Raw genomic sequence first — 18845 nt, forward strand, 5'->3', positions numbered from 1 at the left:
AAAAATCAAATGGTCGAGGTTATTCAATTATAGCTCATACCAGCAATGGGAAAATCTGATAATGGAAAGGCTCTGCATCGGTATTATTTATGTGAAGAAGAGTCGTGCTTGCTGTCAGGTAGGAGACTACAGAAAGCCTTACAGGTGTTCAGGTCTTTCTCTCTCTTCCCCCACCTCCTTTTTTCCCGACCAAATAACCTAATCTGATGTCTCTCTAGGGTCAGTAACAGTGCAGAGCACGTAATGACAAACTGGAAAACTTTTTTCCCCTGAGTGAAGGGAGCCTGTCTCAAAACTGAGTCTGCGAGCAGCTTTGATCCTAATAAAGCCAGACAGAGGTAGCGTGGCACGTTCGATGAAAGCAGTGTGAAGCTTGTTCCTGGCCACCTCCCACCTTGATAGCTCAGTAACTTTAGACTTCTCTAGTAACATTGTTCTTAACTGGTACTTTAGATGAGAGTGTGGGGGCTCTAGCCGGCTTCCACCCAGGGGCCTGTGTGCTCTTTTGTGTATTGCCGTAGAACTGAGGGTGTTGTTGCCCTTTGCACATAGGTTGCAGGCACGCAGTACTGGGATAGAGCCTACAGCCTTTGCTTTCCAGCCCTTAGACAGGAGTATTGTTAAGTTCTAAGATGCATGTTGTCTGCACCAGTTCGCAGGGTGCTCTGATTCTTTAACCCGCAAGGAGAGGTGACCTAGGTTGTGCGAGTACTTTCATGAGCTGCTGAGGTGACTGTGGAGAAGGAAGTGCTACCTGGCATGGGGACTGTGCTGTTTGCCATCTTTTTGGATTGTGGGTTCAGTTCAGCATAGGCCTGACATTCAGCAGAGAGAGAGTCTCTTGCCGCCACTGTGGCTGTTGGGTGCTTAGTGGTAGTTGCCTGTTATTACAGCGCTGGTCAGAGCCTTTGAAGAGTTTCAGCCGTGCTGGGGGTGAGTATTCATTAACGTTTGTCCTCACCTCGACTGTTTTCAGCATGCCATGCCGTACTGCACGTGTGCCTGCAGTGCCTTAGCAGCTGCACCCTTGCACCAGTTCTAGCTGTTCTCTGGCAGCTGTATTAGCATGAGCGATTGCCTGGTGGCTGAGAAGTGGGCTCCTCAGGCAGAGATTCAGCAGCGGCAGTAAAAATAAATAAATAAATAAAAAATTGGGAGCACCACGTGCGGAGTTGTGGAGACAGCACTTGAAACAGCTGCAGGGAGCTGGCAGCATCAAACACAGACTCTGCAATATTTATCTGCCCAGTGCCAGACTGCTGTCTGCCATTGTGTGAGAGAGGAGGAGGATTAGGGAACGTTTTGCATAACATTTCACACTTCTTTGCAAAGTGATGTTAATTATACGTACTACAAGCTAATCTGCTGCCTTCTGTGGCCTTTCCCCACTCTCCTCCCTTCCACAGATGTGCAGAGATACGCAAGGAAGATAACTCAAGCACCACTTGCCCCAAGAGCAAAATGTAGCTACCTCTGAAAGAGGGACTTGCTTCACAGCACATAGCCATGCTGCAGGAGCATGTGGGGCAAGGAGAGCTACCGCTTGGCATGCCTGGGCTGAGCTGATAATATATACGCTGAACCAGATGGCTCTTGGAAAGAGTCCCTGCAGGGGAGAGAAGCCCCCTCCCAGAAACCTTGCACATCTTCCTTAGCCTGTGAGAGTGAGTGATGTGTTAAAAGCAAGGGAGAGTTTGTTGCTGGGAAGAAACGCAGCCTCTGAGCGTTGCAGCAGCTAGCTGTGTTCCTCCGTGGCGCTTGGGTTTGCCTCTTCTCAGTGCTGTGTCTGCATGGTGCTGGGCTGGTGCTTGCAACAGTGGATCTAGGCCTGAGAGCAACTGAGCATCTCTGTCTAGGGCTTGGCTGCTGACCGGCAGGCATCCTAGTCCTTTCTAGAGGATGTGGAAGAATGTGGGAAGTTGAGAGACACGGATAAAATAAAGTTGTGAACAGCAAGAGGAGCTGAAATATTAACATCAATAGCAGTTCCCAGATAATGATCTAATTAGTGCAAACAACAAGTTTCCACTAATGACTCTTGTTCTTTCAGCCCCTTCCTTTCCACTCAGCTGTCACTATTGACTTATCTGGCAGTGAGCGGCCATGCTCCCCCCAGTCTCTAGGGCCAAGGCCTTGGAAGTATGTTTACTGACTGGCTTTGAATTGCTTCTCCAGAGGGTGTTTGCTCTGGGACTTGGACTGATGGGCGTGGGATGGAGGCTGCGCACAGAAGGGGGAGGGAGGGAAATCAGCTGTTTGACTTTTTTAGCTTGCTAGAGGCCTTGGGAAAGTTGTGCTCTTACTGCATGTCCCTAGTGGTAAAAATAGGAGTGATGACATTTGGCTACCGCACTAGAGGTTAGGGGGTGGGGAGGGTGATTGTTTGTGGAAAACTGTGAGTGAAAGATGCTTGAGAGGAGCAAGGATTATCAGAGGAGCAGAGAACAAGCTGTGTCTGTCCATGCCCCCCCCCCCCAGCTACAAACCTGCCTGTGCACTATCATCTCCTCGCCTCTCTTCCACTGAAATAGAACGGCCCTTTCTTGCCGTTCAGGCCCCCGCTTGAGTAAAGTGTTGCCTGAACGCTGTCACTTCCTCAGTTACCCGTGCCTATCTTGCTTTCTGCGGCTTTGTCCTTAGTTGGGTGGGTAGGCAGGACTGTTGCATTTGAAATCAGGCCAAAGGTGCTGAGAGCCTGTAGCTGCACTGAATTTGAGAAGGTTGGCAGGTTCTGGTTTGTGGCTGAGGGGGGTCTCATTCCTGGCAGATGCCCTGGGGAGCAGCAACTGCTCATCTCCCCAGGATGTGCAAGGCAAGACTGGAGCTGCAGCAAGGAGGGAGAAAGGTGTCCTGTCTAAGAGCCCTTGGCACGTCACAGCTGCTGGCTGCTGCTGTTGCAGTTGGCCTTGCAGCTTTGTCCTGGGCATTGGAGCGGGTCTGTGGCTGCGTCACCTCTTCCGAGCAAAGGCTCTGCTGCTTACTGGGATGTGAGGGAGAAGGGGCCGATTGGCACTGTGAGCAGCCTACAGTTTATTGACTCTCACATACTAAATTTGATACAAACCCTTTAAGGGTTAAGTTACTAGAACGCTATTGATGCTGAGCAGTCTTGGACTACAATGACTCTCCAGATTAAAAAACTCAAACACACACATCCACAGTCCCCCAGCCTCCCGGCCCCATGTTCCCTTTGTTGTTTTGGCTGCTGATTTGCAATTCAGCGTCTCACTTCTCCCAGCCTTGCCCTTCTGACGAGTGGCGCCTGTGTTATGAACCTGCTGGGAATGGCTGCAGCCAGACCTTAGGCGTCTCAGATGCTGAAAGCTGTCAAGTACACAGAGATATTCTGGGTATTTTCAGCTGGGAAGTCAGCTCTGCTCTAATGAAGCCGTAACAGAGACCTTGGAAGAGGTTCTATCCAAATCAAGGTGTTATTGACTAATCCCTGCTTGCAGCAGTTGCTGAGTCTCTGTGTTTCTTGGGCTGTTTTTTTCCTCTTGGAGTTTTGTGTCTTTCTCTTAACCTTCAAAACTAGCAAAGTTAAATTTGGAGGCACAAGAGCTACTCAACCCAGTTTGGTAGCACTAGGGAGGAGGCCGTGGGAGCAGACACGTGGGCTGGTGGAGCAGGTGGGGTGGATATGAACTGACCTTCTCAAGCCTGCCGTGCTGCAGGGCCTGGGCCGTTGGCACAGAGTGTGGTTGAGGCGATTGTCTTGCTCTGTCACTGCAGTGCCCAGCATCGGGCAGGAGGCAGGCTGGTGATCTGTGACACTGTCCTGTTGCAGGGACAAATGGTTCAAACCTCCCTAAAGCCACGGTTTCACTGCCCAGGTGTGTCATGAGGTGGAGTTTGGAGTTGGCACTTGGGTGCAGAGGTCTCAGGCGCTGGGCATTGGGGAGGTGCTAGAACAGCTGCTGCTGAAGAAACTCCACCTTGATATGGCACAGGGAGGAGTGAGGGAGCCAGCAGCTTGGAGAGTCAGGAGGTGTTTACTTATTAAGCCCCTGTAATGGAAATACTTCCTTTTATGATGTGAATCTGTGGGGTGCCAGTGTACCTTGCCCAGTGCGTGGTGGAGGCCAGTCACTGCAGGCCATGTGCTGGGTGCAGCACGATGGGCTGTGTGGCTCTTATCCTAAAGGACTAATATGGTTAAATGCAAGTGACTTTGTGCAGAATGCTGCGGGATGGCCATGAAAGGTCTGAGGGGGGAAGGCAAGGCCTAGAGGGAGGATTTTAGCCTGGATGGTTTTTGCTTTCCCTTCTTGGACAGCTGCTGGTGCCTGGCAGAACAAGCCAGCATAGTGTTCTCATGTGTTGCACGCCGCTGGAAACCGGCAGACCCCCAGTGACCAGGTTGGGTCCAGACCCTCCCATCACTGCAGAGCCGTTATCTCAGCACTGAGAGCACAGGAATAGCCATAGGCGCTCTCTACATCTTGAGTTATTTTGAGGCAGCCAGTCTGTCTCCCTCCTCTCTCAGAGGAGCTAATTATGGTGATGTTAATGAGGCAGAGGTGCTGATGCTACCCACGGTTTTAATGACTCTCCTCCAAGTTTTCTGCTGCTTTTACTGGAAAGACAAAAGAAGTGACATGCTTGGAAGGAAAGGTGTGAAGTGGGTGGCGGGGAGCTGTGTGTGCTCAACAGTGAGGAGGCAGGCAGCAAAGGCCTGGCTGTCCTGAGTGTTGCCATGCAGTCATGCAGGTCTTGCACAGCCTGGTCAGTTTGGTGGGGTCTGTAAATCAGGGTGCTATCAGTTGTTCATGTAAAAGCCCTCAGGAAGGCATTCTCTGAGCGCAGTGGCTGTTTCTGCAGGTATTAGTGATCTGGGTCTAGCAGCTGCTTCCCCAGCATGGTGTCACTGTAGCTGTTACCATCTCTCCTCCTTGGCCCCAGCCTCGTTATTTCCATTCCCCCTCTCAGCTTTTTGGCATAGACATCCTACTTTTGGGGTGGTGCCATTTTGCACAGCGACTCCAAGGCCAAGCACAGGGCTAAAAGGACTGGCTGAAATCACTGTAGCTCCTGTCCTGTCAGAAGCATCTAGATTTCTGCATCGGAGGACAAGACATTCAAACCACCTGGGAAGTGATTAGCATGGAGAGGAGCTGGCACTGAAGAGTGATGTGTTTAGGCTGCTGTCTTCTGTGCAAATTGGTTTGGGCTCATCTGTTACTTAAGTAGCAACTGTTCTCATTTGGTAAGAACATTAATGTTTCACTGCACATTTTCTTTTATCATTGTCAAAGCCCTTTGCTCTGAAATAGCTACATGTGGCATAAGATGTTAAGAGCCATAGCAGGGAGGAGGAGGCAGGTGACCTGTGCTAGCTATGTGGTGCTAAGGACATGGATGGGAATTTGCTGTAAGGTGTTTGTGGTCGGCCCCTTAAGCTGCCGTGATGCGACAGGACGTGGAAAAAGAGCAAACCAGAAGCTGTGCCCCGGCAGTGAGACTTGGTGTGCAAATGCTCCGTTTCTAGGGAGGCAGAGGGAGGCCTGCTCAGCACGAGGGGTGACGAGGCACTGTGTGGAGACAGAGCAGACAAATGGTTGTGCGTGCACACGTGGCCTAAGTGTGCGAGAATGCTCTGGAAATTGGAAATGACGGAGCAGAGGTATGGAACACTTATATAAAATATCTAAATAAATCTTTAATATTTCTAATTGCAAATGTACATAAATTGCACAGCCACATCATTTCTTTGAACACCAACACCTTTCTCTGTACATTATTACATAGTTTAAAAGGAGCTGAATGCGATTCAGCAAACACTTCCACTTTGCTTTTTTTTTGTTTTTAAACATACTTACAAAAAAATTTTTTTCTTTATAAGAGGATATAAAACATAGCGACTGCTTATCAGGAACAAGTATCAGCCTAAGCAGATATACAGAGAGAAAGAGGTATATCTTAAGACACAGTGATGTATGATAAAGTAATATGTGAACATGGAGACTGCACTTTTGGGGTACTCATAGTTGAATGCAGAACCACATGAAATTTACAGCGTTGTCACAGCTCACATAACCTGTGAATAACTATGCTTGAATGTGACACCCTTTTCCAAAGCTTGAGTGTTTCTGAGTGTTATATAACATCCTTGGGATTGGATTTGGTTTGGAAAGCCCACAAGTTGCCTGTTAGTAGGTTTCTGTCATCCTCCCTCTCTTCAGCCTCCCCCCTGCCCCCACAATGTAGTTCACCCCAAGGAAAAGAAAAAGGCAACGGTTCTCTGTGTCAGGTTACAGCAGGGCTTGGCTGGTTCTCAATGCAGGGCAGGTACAACACTTCCAAGCCTTGCGGCAAAGCTGTCTCCTCTGAAATTACCCTGAAGAGTCAGACCTATGGGGAGATGGGCTGCGTCCAGTTAAGGAACCTCTTGGTGGCCATGCAGTCTGACCCATGTTAGATCCCAGTACTGGCCCAGGGTGTTGTTGAGTCCTAGCTTGCTTTGAATGCGAATCTTTAAGGAAAAGGTTCAGCACAACAGTTGTTGCAGGTGAGAAGGATGTAGTGCTGCACAAGAAACCCCACGTTCACCCCAAGGACAGTGTCACGGTTGTTCCCTTTGCATTTTCTGCTTCACACTTTCAAGGCAAAGCTGTGTTACTGAAAGGGCAGTGACGTTGGTGGAACTGCTGGAGACCTACAAGGCTGCCTACCAGGCCCCAGGAGTCAGCGCGTTCCCACAGTGCAATCAGTGCTTTAAAAGAGCAAAACTGGAAAACAGAACCAACCAGACTCAAATGACAATGCAGAGTGGCACAGGACTCTTTTGATGGAGGCAGGCTTCCCTTAAACTGGTGCAAAAGAGGCTGGTGAGTACACTGTAGTAATTAGTTGGCATGGGGAAGGACTTCTGTCCCACCAGCCTTTTGGCACTGAACTTAAGCCATTGTCAGTCTCATCATTTTGGCCAGGGACTGTCTGCAGTCGACCTTGGGATACTATTCAGTCCACTTTATCCCCCCTTTTCACAAAACTTTGCTCATCTTCAGGAGTGTTTGCTACAGTTAAAAAAAAAAAAAAAAAACACCCCCCCCCCAAATTCTAAAACAGAATCCTTGAGGTAGGCCAACCCCAAACCTGGATCCCAGTTGGCTTCTCTCCCCTCCCCTTCCCTCGGATCACCAGAGGGAGGGGGCTGAAATCATAACCTGTGTCTGGATCCAAATTTACTAGTTTGAGGCCACCTCTCCAAAACAGCAGTGAGATACAGCCAAATCCTGACCAAATAAGCAGCACCAGAAGTAAATTACTATATACAGCTGTTAGTGAGATAGATACGTTACAGTAAACACTGAAAACATTTACCCCTCCCCCCCCAAAAAAATTTAAGACTTGTATTAAGATAAAAATCTGAGTGTTTTTGTTCTGTTTACACTTTTACGGGTTTGCACTAGAACAGCCTCTTACTGTAAAAAGCGCAGTGAAAAGAAAATGGAGCAGATCACAAAACATTACATATAGTGGTTGCTTTACTCTGGTGCTGCAAGCACCTCTGTGAATTGCCTCTGGTATTGCTATGCCAGATACCGGGCTTGAAGCCACAATCCTGGCCACACCGCACTCACGCTTGCAAGTTCACGCACGTGCATGCACGTGCACACACACACGCACGCACACACACACACACACACAGTTTATAAATAACATAAACTGAAGTAACAGAGCTGAGCCTGGGGCTTAGAACCTAACCCCAATATGTCCAGGGGTTGACGCTTGTAAGGGAAGGCATCATAGGGGAAAAATGGGTTTGGGAGACCTCTACTGTAAAGAAACTTCACACTGATTTGCGGTTCTTTTCATACTGGCTTAGGAACTAAGCAACAATTCCAGCCGGTGTTGACTCTGGACCTTCTAAAGATTTACTAACTCACCATGCAAGGATTTGTGTGTTCCTGCTATTTCAGCAGAACAGTGTGCATTCATCGCTTTGCAAGGTTGAGGGTGACCAGAAGTTTCTTGGGGGGGAGGGGAGGGGAGGGGAGGGTGGAGATCTGGGGGGGGGGGGGGGGGGGGGGCAGTGCCTTAGCTTGTTTGTGGTTGAACAGAAGATTAAACCTGTGTTAGCTTCAGTACTGGACAATTGTTTTGAGGGTGTTTTCTTTTTCCAGCTCTTATGGAGAACACTGACTTTGCATCCCACAATTACTTCTGTGTATGAATGGAAACATGTTCCTGGTGGGGCACCCCCCCCCTCCCCCCCAATGCCCTGTTATTTTTCTCTTGAGAAAACTTCCGTCTCTTGCAACACAAATATTTCAGAACTTAAAAACAATCAGCTCTAAAAATACATCTCGGGCAATGGCAGTTTAAAATAGTCTTTTTGCAGGGTTCTACAATGTATTTGACTCTGAGACAATGGCAGATGTAAGTGTACGTACCAAACTGTTCACAGTACCCTGGGTATCTCCTAACCTGTCTGGGTCTTTCTCCAGTTGTAACCTTGTCAGTTTTGTGAGCTTCTTCAAAGCCATCTGTGCTAGTTTTCCAAAATGCAAAGGTGACTGTAATGCCATAAATGCTTAGTTATTACTTTCCTCTGAGGCGCTCCTTTTGGGGTCTGCTCTGTGACTGTGCCGCTCTGCCGGCGATGGCTGGGTGTGGAACCTCAGTGCACAGCAACATGTTTGCTCCTCCAAGGACCGGAGCTGCAGCAGGTGCAGCCTCACCGGACTCGGCCCAGGGTTTCCAGGGAACAGAAAAGCTTTTTGGAAAAAAGCATCTTTAATTTTTAAAACAACATCGGTGGGAAGAATGCTGTTAATGAGCCTAATGGCTGTGGGGCAGCATAGCAAGGCAGCGCTCACTGGAAAACAGCATCCTGCTCAGGCAGCCTAGGTACTGTGAGTTTGGAGATGGCACCTAAGCTGTGCAGAGCTCAGTGAACATCCTAGGCCCTTTGACTGTACATTTACACGTGGCAGGAGGAGCTAGGACAAGCATTCAGCAGTATATTAAACTGTAGCGGGAGGAATAGGTACATGTCCTGTACACTGTACACTGTTATCCATATCTCAGAGAAATCTCTCTGGCTCTTGGTATGCGTGACCTGCTCTGAGACTGGGAATCATGAAGTACTAACTTAAAAAACACAAACCAACAAACACACCGTGGCAGCAGGTCAGCGGCACAATCCCCCGTTAAGGAGGTGACCCCTTCTGCTGAGCACAAACATGTCTGAATGTGCTGAATCTGCATGTTTCAGCAGTTAGGAAAGTCTAATCCTGGCTTATGCCTGCACAGTGCTTCCTGACAAGGGGGGCTTTCGGTGGTGGCTGCTGTTCTTGTTGGTTACTCCCTTACGACCAAGTTTTACATTCTTCGAGCCGGTTAATTTCCATGCAGTGCTCATTCCCAATTTAAAGAGGACAGTATTCCAGAAAATGGGCTGTTTTTTTTTCTAATGCATACTGTGAAAGAAAAGAAATACAATTACCGATCTTCATGCTTCTTCAGGGCTTTTCTTGTTTGTTTGCCTGTTTTTCTCCCCAGAATTAGTTTAAAAAAAAACAAAAAACAAAACCAAAAAAACCACGCTACACAGAGCATTACCTCCCCATAACGAACCCTTTGTCAAGCAAGGTGCTGGCCATTTCACATAGCCCTTCATTTCCCCCTCTGGCACACAAACTCCAGCCCCTGTGCCTCATTCACAGCTCAGGAGCCAAGCTCGGGCAACAGTTACTTCATTCTGTAGCTAGACATATGGGGGCACAAAGTGCTGGAATTACTCCCCTTCCTTTTCCCCGTTATTCGTGAGAGAGGAGAAACAGAAGACTTGAGACGCTGCTTGCCAGATGCCAGCTCCCTTCCCCTCCGCTTGCGTGCAGTGGCCTTGAGCATGCTCCCCCCCCAGCCCCCCGGGGCTGCCCAGTGACCACCAGAGGAGCCCTGGCAGTACTAGTCGTAGCCTTCTCCAATGCCCTGACACCATGGCTGTCCATGCAGCGCCTCTTTTGGCTACCACCTTGAGCCCTGATTGCTCACCTGGACTGCACTCCCTGTTAATTAAACACTAATGAGCTGTGTAAATGCCCTGCTGATAGTCACACCCTGTAAATGTCAGGCCTTAGGAAAGCCAGCTGAGACAAGACTGCTGGGCTCAGGGTTTGTTTTGAGGAGTGAGGGCTGCGCTCCAGGAGTCGTCACAGGCAGGGTCAGTCAAGCTGCCAGTCCCTAGTACAGCCGTGTTGCGGGCACTCGGCTGCCCCTGGGGCTACGCTGCGCTGCTGTCCCAGCACTACCTTCTCATTCTACCCTGAGCTGTTAGTGCCACCAACCTACCTATTGAACACACTTTAATTAGACTGACTGGGCCTTGCCTGCCACTGGCTCTGCCCAGCTCCCTTTATTTTGCTTACTGCAATGACAAGGGTATTATTCCTTGCTGGGAGGGTTGAGGCATATCCTTTGGGCAGTTTGGAAGGAAAAGGTTACTTTGTTTAAACGTTAAACACTGATTTAAATCCAACAGTGACAGCGATTCTCAAATATATGGTATTTCCTTATGCCACTCATCTCACACTCGGTCTTTCGTCCCCTCAATGTGCTGGCATTAGCCTCTCCCACAAAGGCTCAGTCAAGTGCGCCGTCCGCAGTAAGGAGCTGGTTTCTCTGGGAGGGGGGGGGGAGGGAGAGCAGCCGTTCTTTGAAGCCGCGGCTCACACCTGCTGCTGCACGGTCTGTCTGGCCAGGCCTCCTCTCCTGCGGCAGCGCCCTCCATGGGTTAACAATTACTGCTGTTTCTGAATTCTCCATTCTCTGTAATCTGCAATTTAGTTGGGTTTGTGGGGGAGATCCCATTACGTGTCTGCATGCTGTACCTCTCTTTCAGCTGAGTAAGGGCACTCATTAACCGTGCGTTGGCAGCATCCAGTGAAGCAATGCGTTTCTCCTGCAAATAAATAGGCAGAGGGCGAACTGTAAGTGGCAATGCATGAGACCTGACTCGGCAATGCCAGGGCTAGTTCCAGAATGGCAAACCAGAATCCTCTTGAACCAGGAGCCGCCTTCTTTGACATTCTTAGGTGTTTTTGCTGTTTTTTAGGACATAAGCTCCTGAAACCTACTGCTAGTAACAGGTCTGCAAATGTATTTAGCCCATGTCCCCCCCTCCCCTCCCCGCCCCTCCCTCCCCCCCGGCTGCTTGCCAAGCAATCATCTTTGCAAGCAGAGGCAAGTGAGCTTTACCAGTGCTCCAGGCAGGCAAGACGCAGACCATGTCTCAGCCAGAAGCCTCAGTCAGACTGCGGTTGTACCCTGGCTGTGAGCTCCACTGAGCTGTGATGGGCTCATGCAAAGCCTATGTATGTTCCCTTCTGGGAGGCCAGACTGAAAGCCTCTAAAAATCTGGTTTGGGAAGTTTTTTTTTTTTTTTTTTTTTTTTTAAAGAATACCATCCTCAGCTAACTACAGCACACCACTATCTGGGCCAGTTCAGAAAAGCAGCAACTGCTGTAGGGTATAATACCCCAGTTCGTATATGACTCTCGTAGTGATGTTAGGCAGAAGGTTAGGTCTAGCCTCAATCCCATTCTGAGAATGGCTTTGGCATCAGGAAATCCCTGTCAAATTTGCTTCCGTCCCAAGTGATGCTGTTTAACAGAGCATCTTTCTAGTTCTCCATGGTTAGGTGCCTGGCCTATGGAGGTTTTTAATGCATCAGGCTTTTAAACAAGTGGAATTAGAGCTAAATCCATTTTATCGTCATGTTCTAATTGATCCTGAACAAAAGAGAGATAAAGCAGTTTCTCTACTTGTTCAGTTATGAAATTCATTGCACTGTTTCTAGCCTCTTTGCAGCCGTTAGAATGAGAGTCAGATTCCTCTTCTAAAATCTAGCTCCCTCCCAGGATGGTTATTCATGTCAGCATTTAATTGATTTTGTTAGTGTAAATTAATAGTTTGAACAACTTGTGGCCTCCCAGGACATCTGTGATGGCACGTTCCTTACGCTCACTGACTACTGTTACAGGTACTCTCCAATATTATACGGCTAGGAGCAAAAGCTTCTGTGTTGCAGTCTGATCCTGCCACTGCTGTTTCTTTGTGACACTGAACAAGTAAGTCACTTTCCTTTGTCTGCCCATTAGCAGGAGGGAGTAAAAACGCCTAAAAGGGACAATTTGTCTGTGCATAACTTTCTATATGAATATGCCTGACATTATTGTACAGCCTGAGCTGTCAAAAAGCTAAAAGCTATTGATTGTACTGGGGTCATGGTGACAGCCTCACATGTAACACACAAGGTGGCATGCATAGCCAGGTACAGGGTAGACCGGTGAGGGCTGTGGGCAGTCCTCAGTCTGCACAGATCCCAGTAACAGGCTCCCCGTGATCTGCTAGGCTTTGCCTGAGTGCAGAAGTGAGCATGCCGATTTGTTCAAATCAGCTTTGAACAAATTACAGAAAAGCAGTGATTCTTTTTCAAGAAGTTTGCTACTCTCTCATCTCCTTTTTAATTAGCTATACAGTAAATTAATCATGACTGGTGACTCACAACTGATTAATAAGGTCCTTAAAACTAATGCTAGAATACAGTAGCACTGCAAACGGCAGGAAAGTCTAGCTGCTGATAAAATATTGATCTCTGCCTAGACAAATTAAGAGAGTATGGACCATAGTTTCAGATTTTCTTTCCAAAGCGCAGTTTTTGCACTCATAATCCAATTTCCTGTCTGTCATTGCCATCCGTAGAGCTAGTTGAGCTTCCTAATTCTGCAAGCCACAACCCCAAGCCTGAAGAGTATATTGGCTTTACTTTGGCCAGCCTCTGTATTCCTTGCATCCAGGTCCTTCAAGCTTTACTAGACCTGTGCAGGCTCTGAGCCTGCCCAGGGGAACCATGCCTGCCTCTGGCCAGTTGATAAAGAGCAGAGCGTCATTCGGACAGATTTTCAGTAGTGAAGCAAAAGGTGCTCCTAGGGCAGGAAACTGGCTCACTGTCTGGAGGGCTGGAGCAAGGCAAGCTTCTAGCATTCAGGCCTCTAAATGTTTCTATGAGGCTAAGTGAGCTCGATCTGTGGAACTGAGGTGGTCTTCTAATCCCTACGTGCATGTGGGCCTGTGCCATCACCAAGGGTAGGCGATGCACAGCAACCAGCAGGGTCATTTTGCGCTCTCCACAGTGTGCAACTTAATATAATGCCCTGCTTCCAGCCAAGCCACTTCGCACGTCCAAGAGAATGAGAAAGACCAGAAGGACTAGAGCCTTTCTAGTCTGAGAGACTAGAAAGAGCCTTTGGGCTGAGAAACACTACTCAGGATTTAAATCCAGGTCTCGCCTTCGTTTTGGCCTACACCTGTAGCTAGAGCTTTGTGAAAGTATCTGCATAAAACCCTAACGGGGCAGCTGCTCTCGTCAGCTCAGGAAGCCGTGAAAAACGAATCCCAAGCAAAGATGCTCGTTGTAGTTTTAGAGCTGGGGACCTCAAGGTCCTGAGTCAACGAGGGTCAGTCCTTCCACAAACTGAATGAATGTGACTATGGCCATCCCTGCAAGGAAGGGGGTGTTTATTCCTATATGCTGACCTTTTGCATAAGGCAAATCATCTAGTACTGTCACCATCCCACCTTCCTTCTTAGCTGCAGGCCTTTCATCTTCCTGTCAGCTCCCTTCTTATCCTGCAGATCACCCACCTCCCACAAATCTCCCTTTCCGTCCCAGCTTGACGCGTGCACTCTCTTCTCCTGTGTGCCATTTCACAGAATCACAGAATCGTTCAGGTTGGAAGGGACCTCTGGAGATCATCTAGTCCAACCTCCCTGCTCAAGCAGGGTCACCTAGAGCATATTGCCCAGGATCACATCCAGACGGGTTTTGAATATCTCCAGGGAAGGAGACTCCACTACCTCTCTGGGCAACCTGTTCCAATGCTCTGTCACCCTCACAGCGAATTTCCTTGGCCCTTCCGTCACACCTTTCCCTTCTCAAGATTTTACTCCCGCAGTTTCTTCCCTGCTTTGCATACTGCCACTCCCCACATCCTCTGTGTTGCCTGCCAAGCTCCAAGGCTGGAAACAGCTGTACAAATACAAATGCTGTGACCATAAAGAGCATCATGGTTAAGTCCGACGTGCTCTTTCACTGACTTCCACTTGGTGCTACCTTGTGCCATGCCAGGCAGTCTTGCCATGCTTGACCTGGCACTGCTGCATGGCAGGAGGGTTGCATGTTGGTAGACTTACCCTGAAATTTGCTGCAGGTCTTGATATCAGGGACTCACCTGTGCATCAATAATCTTCTGTTTGGAATCCACAGCAGCCTGCATTTCTGCATGGTCTTTCTTTAATTCCTCCTCAACTGACATCAGTCTGGCAGTAGAACAGGCAAGAAAAACATATGCTTTTAGGATGCTGAGCACATAGCCCTTGTTTGGAAAGTGGTTTGTACTGCTAAGGAGCTAATCTGAGCGCTGCGAGGAGGAGGGGTAGGGGAAAGAATCCTGTAGCCTTGTAACTTCTCACCTCCCCAGACTCCTTATAGTAAAGGTTGGTTTGGAGCTGGTGGCTTTGTGAGAAGCTATCATCTTCTTTACGAGAAAAAAAAAAAGAAAAAAACCCCCAGCACATCCAAAGCACCCCCAAAGAAAGAGCAGCGACAGCTTAGGGTATGGCTGAGTGCCCTGTGTGCACCACAGAGCATTCATTTCTTCATCTGCTCCATTCAGACAATTTCACTCTGTCTTGCAGCCATGCTAAGCCAGGCACACTCCCAGCTCTCGCGCGGCTTGACAGTGACCCAGGAGGCTGCGTTTTTTCCACTAAGGCAAGATTGCTTTGATCGCTTCTTAGCAGGATCAGACGCCTTGAAAGGCAATGGCCTTTTGTAGCAAGCATGCAGTGTCAAGAATACATTAATTACATTTGCTGGTCTCTGTCACATCCAGCTGCCCAGACCTTAAGTCTTACACATGTCTAAATCAGCCACCCATGGTGAATGATTCAGATCACTTCCTCATTTAGTTCTTGACACCCAAGGAGGCAAAGGGGTGATGTGTGTCTCTGAAGCACAAAGCAAGGTCTGTGAAATAGAGAAGCTAGTCTACAGCTGGGACAGGCCTTGTATAGCAGCCTCCATCATCTATACAAGGCTGAGCCCTCTCATTTGGAACAGCAATTCTGAGGCATGCGCGGAGGTGCTCCGGGTACCTGCAGCTGTGCATTCAAGCATGAAAGGGACATGCACTACTTCCTCTCACACACGAACCAGTATTTCAACATCATTTTTTTCCTGGGTGTTAATTCTCTAGGCACCTCTATAACAGACTGCCCAAATGCTTAAGTGAAAAGCGAGACCTAAGGCTGACCAATTAATTTATGAAGGCACATTAAAAGATCTAAGTTGGCTTGGCTTAGGTAAGGATGAATCTAGCTGGACTGGAAAAAACTATGTGCCAGAGAAACAGAAACACATTACCCCGGCCTGGGAGAAGGGGATTCATAGCTATGAGTAACGGGATGGTGATGAGATCTTCAGCTAAACATCAGAACATTTCAATCATGAGATTACTTCTGAGAGAAACAGAAGAGCCAGCTTGCCACATCCTCCTGAGAGCTCGGTCTGGTTGCCAGCTGTCAGTTCCCTCTCAAAGTTCGGCCTCTGAGAGTCAGGAAAATGAGAATTTTTGCTTGTCCCAGGTGACAGTGTTGGGTGGGACCCAAAGATTCAGGGTTTGCAGAGCTGAGCCTAGGAATCCCCCAGGGACTGTAATCCAGACTGGTAGGAAAGGAACAAACACTGGCAAACCCTCATGGGGAACCTGCCTGCACCTCCAAATAAGCTTAATTCTCCCGAGCAGGGGTCAGCTCGACTGCTAGCTGGGCTGCGTGCCTGCCTTCCTCTGATCCACAGCACTGTGTGTGATGAGCACACACCCGTCTTCCCTGTACCTGCTGATGATGCCCTTCATCTGGATCTCCTTATCCTCTTGCTGTCTTCGGAGCCGCTCCTCGCTTTCCTCAAGCCTGGCCTGGTACTCCAGCATCAGCTTCTGTGTCGTCTCCTCCTGGCATTTGAAGCGTGTCTCATACTCTTCCAGCTTCTTGTTGGAGATGCGAAGCTTGTCCTGCAGCACTACTAGATCCTGTTGGTACTACAGTACGCAAGGACACACACAGGAGGAGAAAACACATGTGGCATGTTACCTCGTAAGGCTTTGCCCTTGCCAGGATTTCCCTGTAACCCAGTCCTGCCCCCTTCCTTGCACTGGCCTATCTGCGAAACCGTATCAGATAACCCTGCTTGCTGCCGACACATCTTCAGTCTTCTCCACACTGTGTTGTGCCGCATTCCTCTGGGATGGTAGACCACTGGCAGGTTCAGAAAATGGGTTGTTTGTTAGCAGAGTTTGGCATTTCACATGGGGATGCAGTAGGGTGACTCAATGGCAAATGCATCTGGGATCTTCCTCAAACTAACAGTGCAGGGCTAAACACAGGCAGGAAAAGCTGCACTGGTGGGGTTTTGGGTTTACGCATGAGCTCTGCAGTCTACAGCAATAAACACAGGGTGCTTCAGAGTTGCTGAAGGCCAAGCATGAACTGTTAACACCAGTTCCTTCTTTGCGCCAGGCAGCGGATGCGGCTGCAGTAACTGACGTAGGACAGTCTAGTCTCAGAGCAAAGTGGTCACAGTTCTCCTGAAGTGCCAGGCAAGTCCCCAAGCAAGGAGGGCAGAGCAGCTGCTCTGGGGCTTTAGCAGCCCAGGCTAGCTGCACAATACATAGCAGTGCAAGCTTTGCTTCAGTGCAAGGCTACGCTGGCAGTCCAGCCCTCCTCCGAGACTGCCAGCACAGTTGTCAGCTGGTGCATTGGTTTTGGTAGGGTAAATGCCGTTCTACTGGGAATGTCAAACTCATCTCATGCAGGCCATCAATCAGCTGCCAGACGGCACTCCATCCCTTGTGTGGCTCTAATTCCACCTAGCATCCATAGTTTTTTTTGCTCAAATCCATAGGGATTTGAGCAAATATACAGGCAGCTATTAGTGGACCGCAGCCCACAGAACCAGAGGCAGGGCCAGGTTCAACTCTCATGGAAGGCAGTGAATGTCAGGGAGGCTCCTAACACGGCAAGAGCTGAGTGAGTGGTACTGCATTTTGTGGCCTGTTATTTTAAACAACACAATCAGACGTCAAACCAGGGTTCAATGGGAGAAGAGCTGCTGCGTGACACCAAGACCCCACAGATTGTACTAATCATACAAACGGAGCTAAAATCAGTAACAGCAAAAGAATCACATAAAACAATTACAAAAAAATGAGAGCTTTCTGACTCAGTAAAACTGGGTCCAGCTATTGCAGAAGCACAGCATTCAGTACAACTTGCTTTGATAAAGGAAAACTCCAGTGCATATCTGTACAAGAAAAAAGAGACTTCAATTTCAAAAATTTATCTTTGAAAATTGTTTTAAAAAGATCTCCACTGTAATAACCTTAGAATAATTAGCACAGAGCTGATATTTTGACAAGCTGTTTAAAGTGTTTGAGACAATAAGAAATTCCATCTGATTCATGAAGATTTTTCAGATATGCTTCAAAGCACGTTACAAAAGGCTACGTTGTTATTCATGAACTGCCAGAAATGTGCTTAATCTTGTATTCGTTAGCTGAAAGCATGGCCTTTAAGAGGTTTGGCCATCTCCACCTGTGTGAGCATTCCAACAATGAACCTGCTTGTTGAGTCCTAATTTTGAGAGTCCTGCTGGGGAGTTTTACCAGAAGATCAGCTCTTTGCGAGAGGCGAACACAGCCATGCTGCTTCACGTGTAGCAGTCAGCCAGCTCTCCAGCTCATGTAACTCCACACAGCTTTCCTAATATCAAAACACTCCACAAACTGACTGGCTGGCTAAGAGCAAAAGTAACTGGATTGAAAGTTTATGTTCAAGTTCATCAAGTTTTGTTTAAGTTCATCTGGATTGAAAATTTATTGTGCTGATGGTCTTCCTGAATTGCCCAAGTATTCGAGTCATGGCAGGCAGAGTGGGAATGACCTATGAGCTCCTCCTGCCGGGGCAGAGACAGTCACAACAGATCACTGTGGTTTTCCTTTAAGCAAAGCTTTCACTGAGGCACTGAAAAGACACGGTTTGCAGATGTAACCTGGACTGATGGAGGGAACACAAAACACCCATACAGTTGCACAGAAGCAATACAATCAGACAGAAGGGAGTTGCTCAAACAGGAAAGATTGAATACCTACCCTAGCCTTAAAATAGGAGCAGCGTAAGTGAGCTCAAATGATAGCAGGAGAGGCCTCAGAGACCGTAGGAGTCGTTCCTGTCTCTAGAACACTTGTCTCATTCTTGGTTACCATTCAAGTCTTATAGTAATGGGGAGAGAGATTATGCTAATGAAGATATTTAATGCTAGTGACTGATATGACAACAAAGTAACAAAAGATGCTGCATGGCAATGAGATACCAGGCTCCTGCGGGGGGGGGGGGGGGGGGGGGCTACATCTGAACTTTTGGCAGGGAGGGGCTTGCTTCAGTATTGTCCGAATTTATAATCTGCACGCGGTCTACCCTGACTGAGCAGGGCCCAGTGCTGGTGAACCCCTCCCTGCACAGGATGGGGTGAGCCCGGCGCTCCCCATGGGGCAGCAGCCTCTTGGGCTGGCATGGAAATAGAGCAGTCCATGTGAGTGCCCACCTGTTAAAAGTTGAGCCCATTTCACAGGAAAGGTTGCCAAGAAAAGGGATTAGTGACAACGCTTGGCATGCACAGTGTCCGTACCAGAGTGCCTTCTGCCTGCCTGTGGGAGTTGGCAGGTGTGAGCTGGAGCTGGCCAGCATACGCATCTTGTTGTGTGGCCCTTGGGTCTTTC

General features: G+C 48.5%; 1 protein-coding gene across 16 annotated transcripts in view; it reads right to left on the reverse strand.

Annotated features, from left to right (window-relative positions):
- Window positions 1-8319: 8319 nt before the first annotated feature.
- Window positions 8320-18845, reverse strand: part of DAB2IP (DAB2 interacting protein) — a 267258-nt gene continuing 256732 nt past the window's right edge. For 13 of the 16 annotated variants that reach the window (XM_068915273.1, XM_068915266.1, XM_068915271.1 and 10 more), the window contains 3 exons: window positions 15907-16109; window positions 14241-14328; window positions 8347-10909 (listed from right to left, as the gene is read on the reverse strand). In XM_068915273.1, coding sequence (XP_068771374.1) covers window positions 10742-10909; window positions 14241-14328; window positions 15907-16109 — 459 coding nt within the window. In that variant the 3' untranslated portion in view covers window positions 8347-10741. Of the gene's footprint in view, window positions 10910-14240; window positions 14329-15906; window positions 16110-18845 lie in introns of all 16 variants that reach the window. The other 3 variants (XM_068915269.1, XM_068915267.1, XR_011135661.1) reach the window with 3 other exon arrangements.

The sequence above is a fragment of the Struthio camelus genome, chromosome 20 (genome assembly GCF_040807025.1).
Source record: "Struthio camelus isolate bStrCam1 chromosome 20, bStrCam1.hap1, whole genome shotgun sequence".
NCBI classification, from domain to species: Eukaryota; Metazoa; Chordata; class Aves; order Struthioniformes; family Struthionidae; genus Struthio; species Struthio camelus.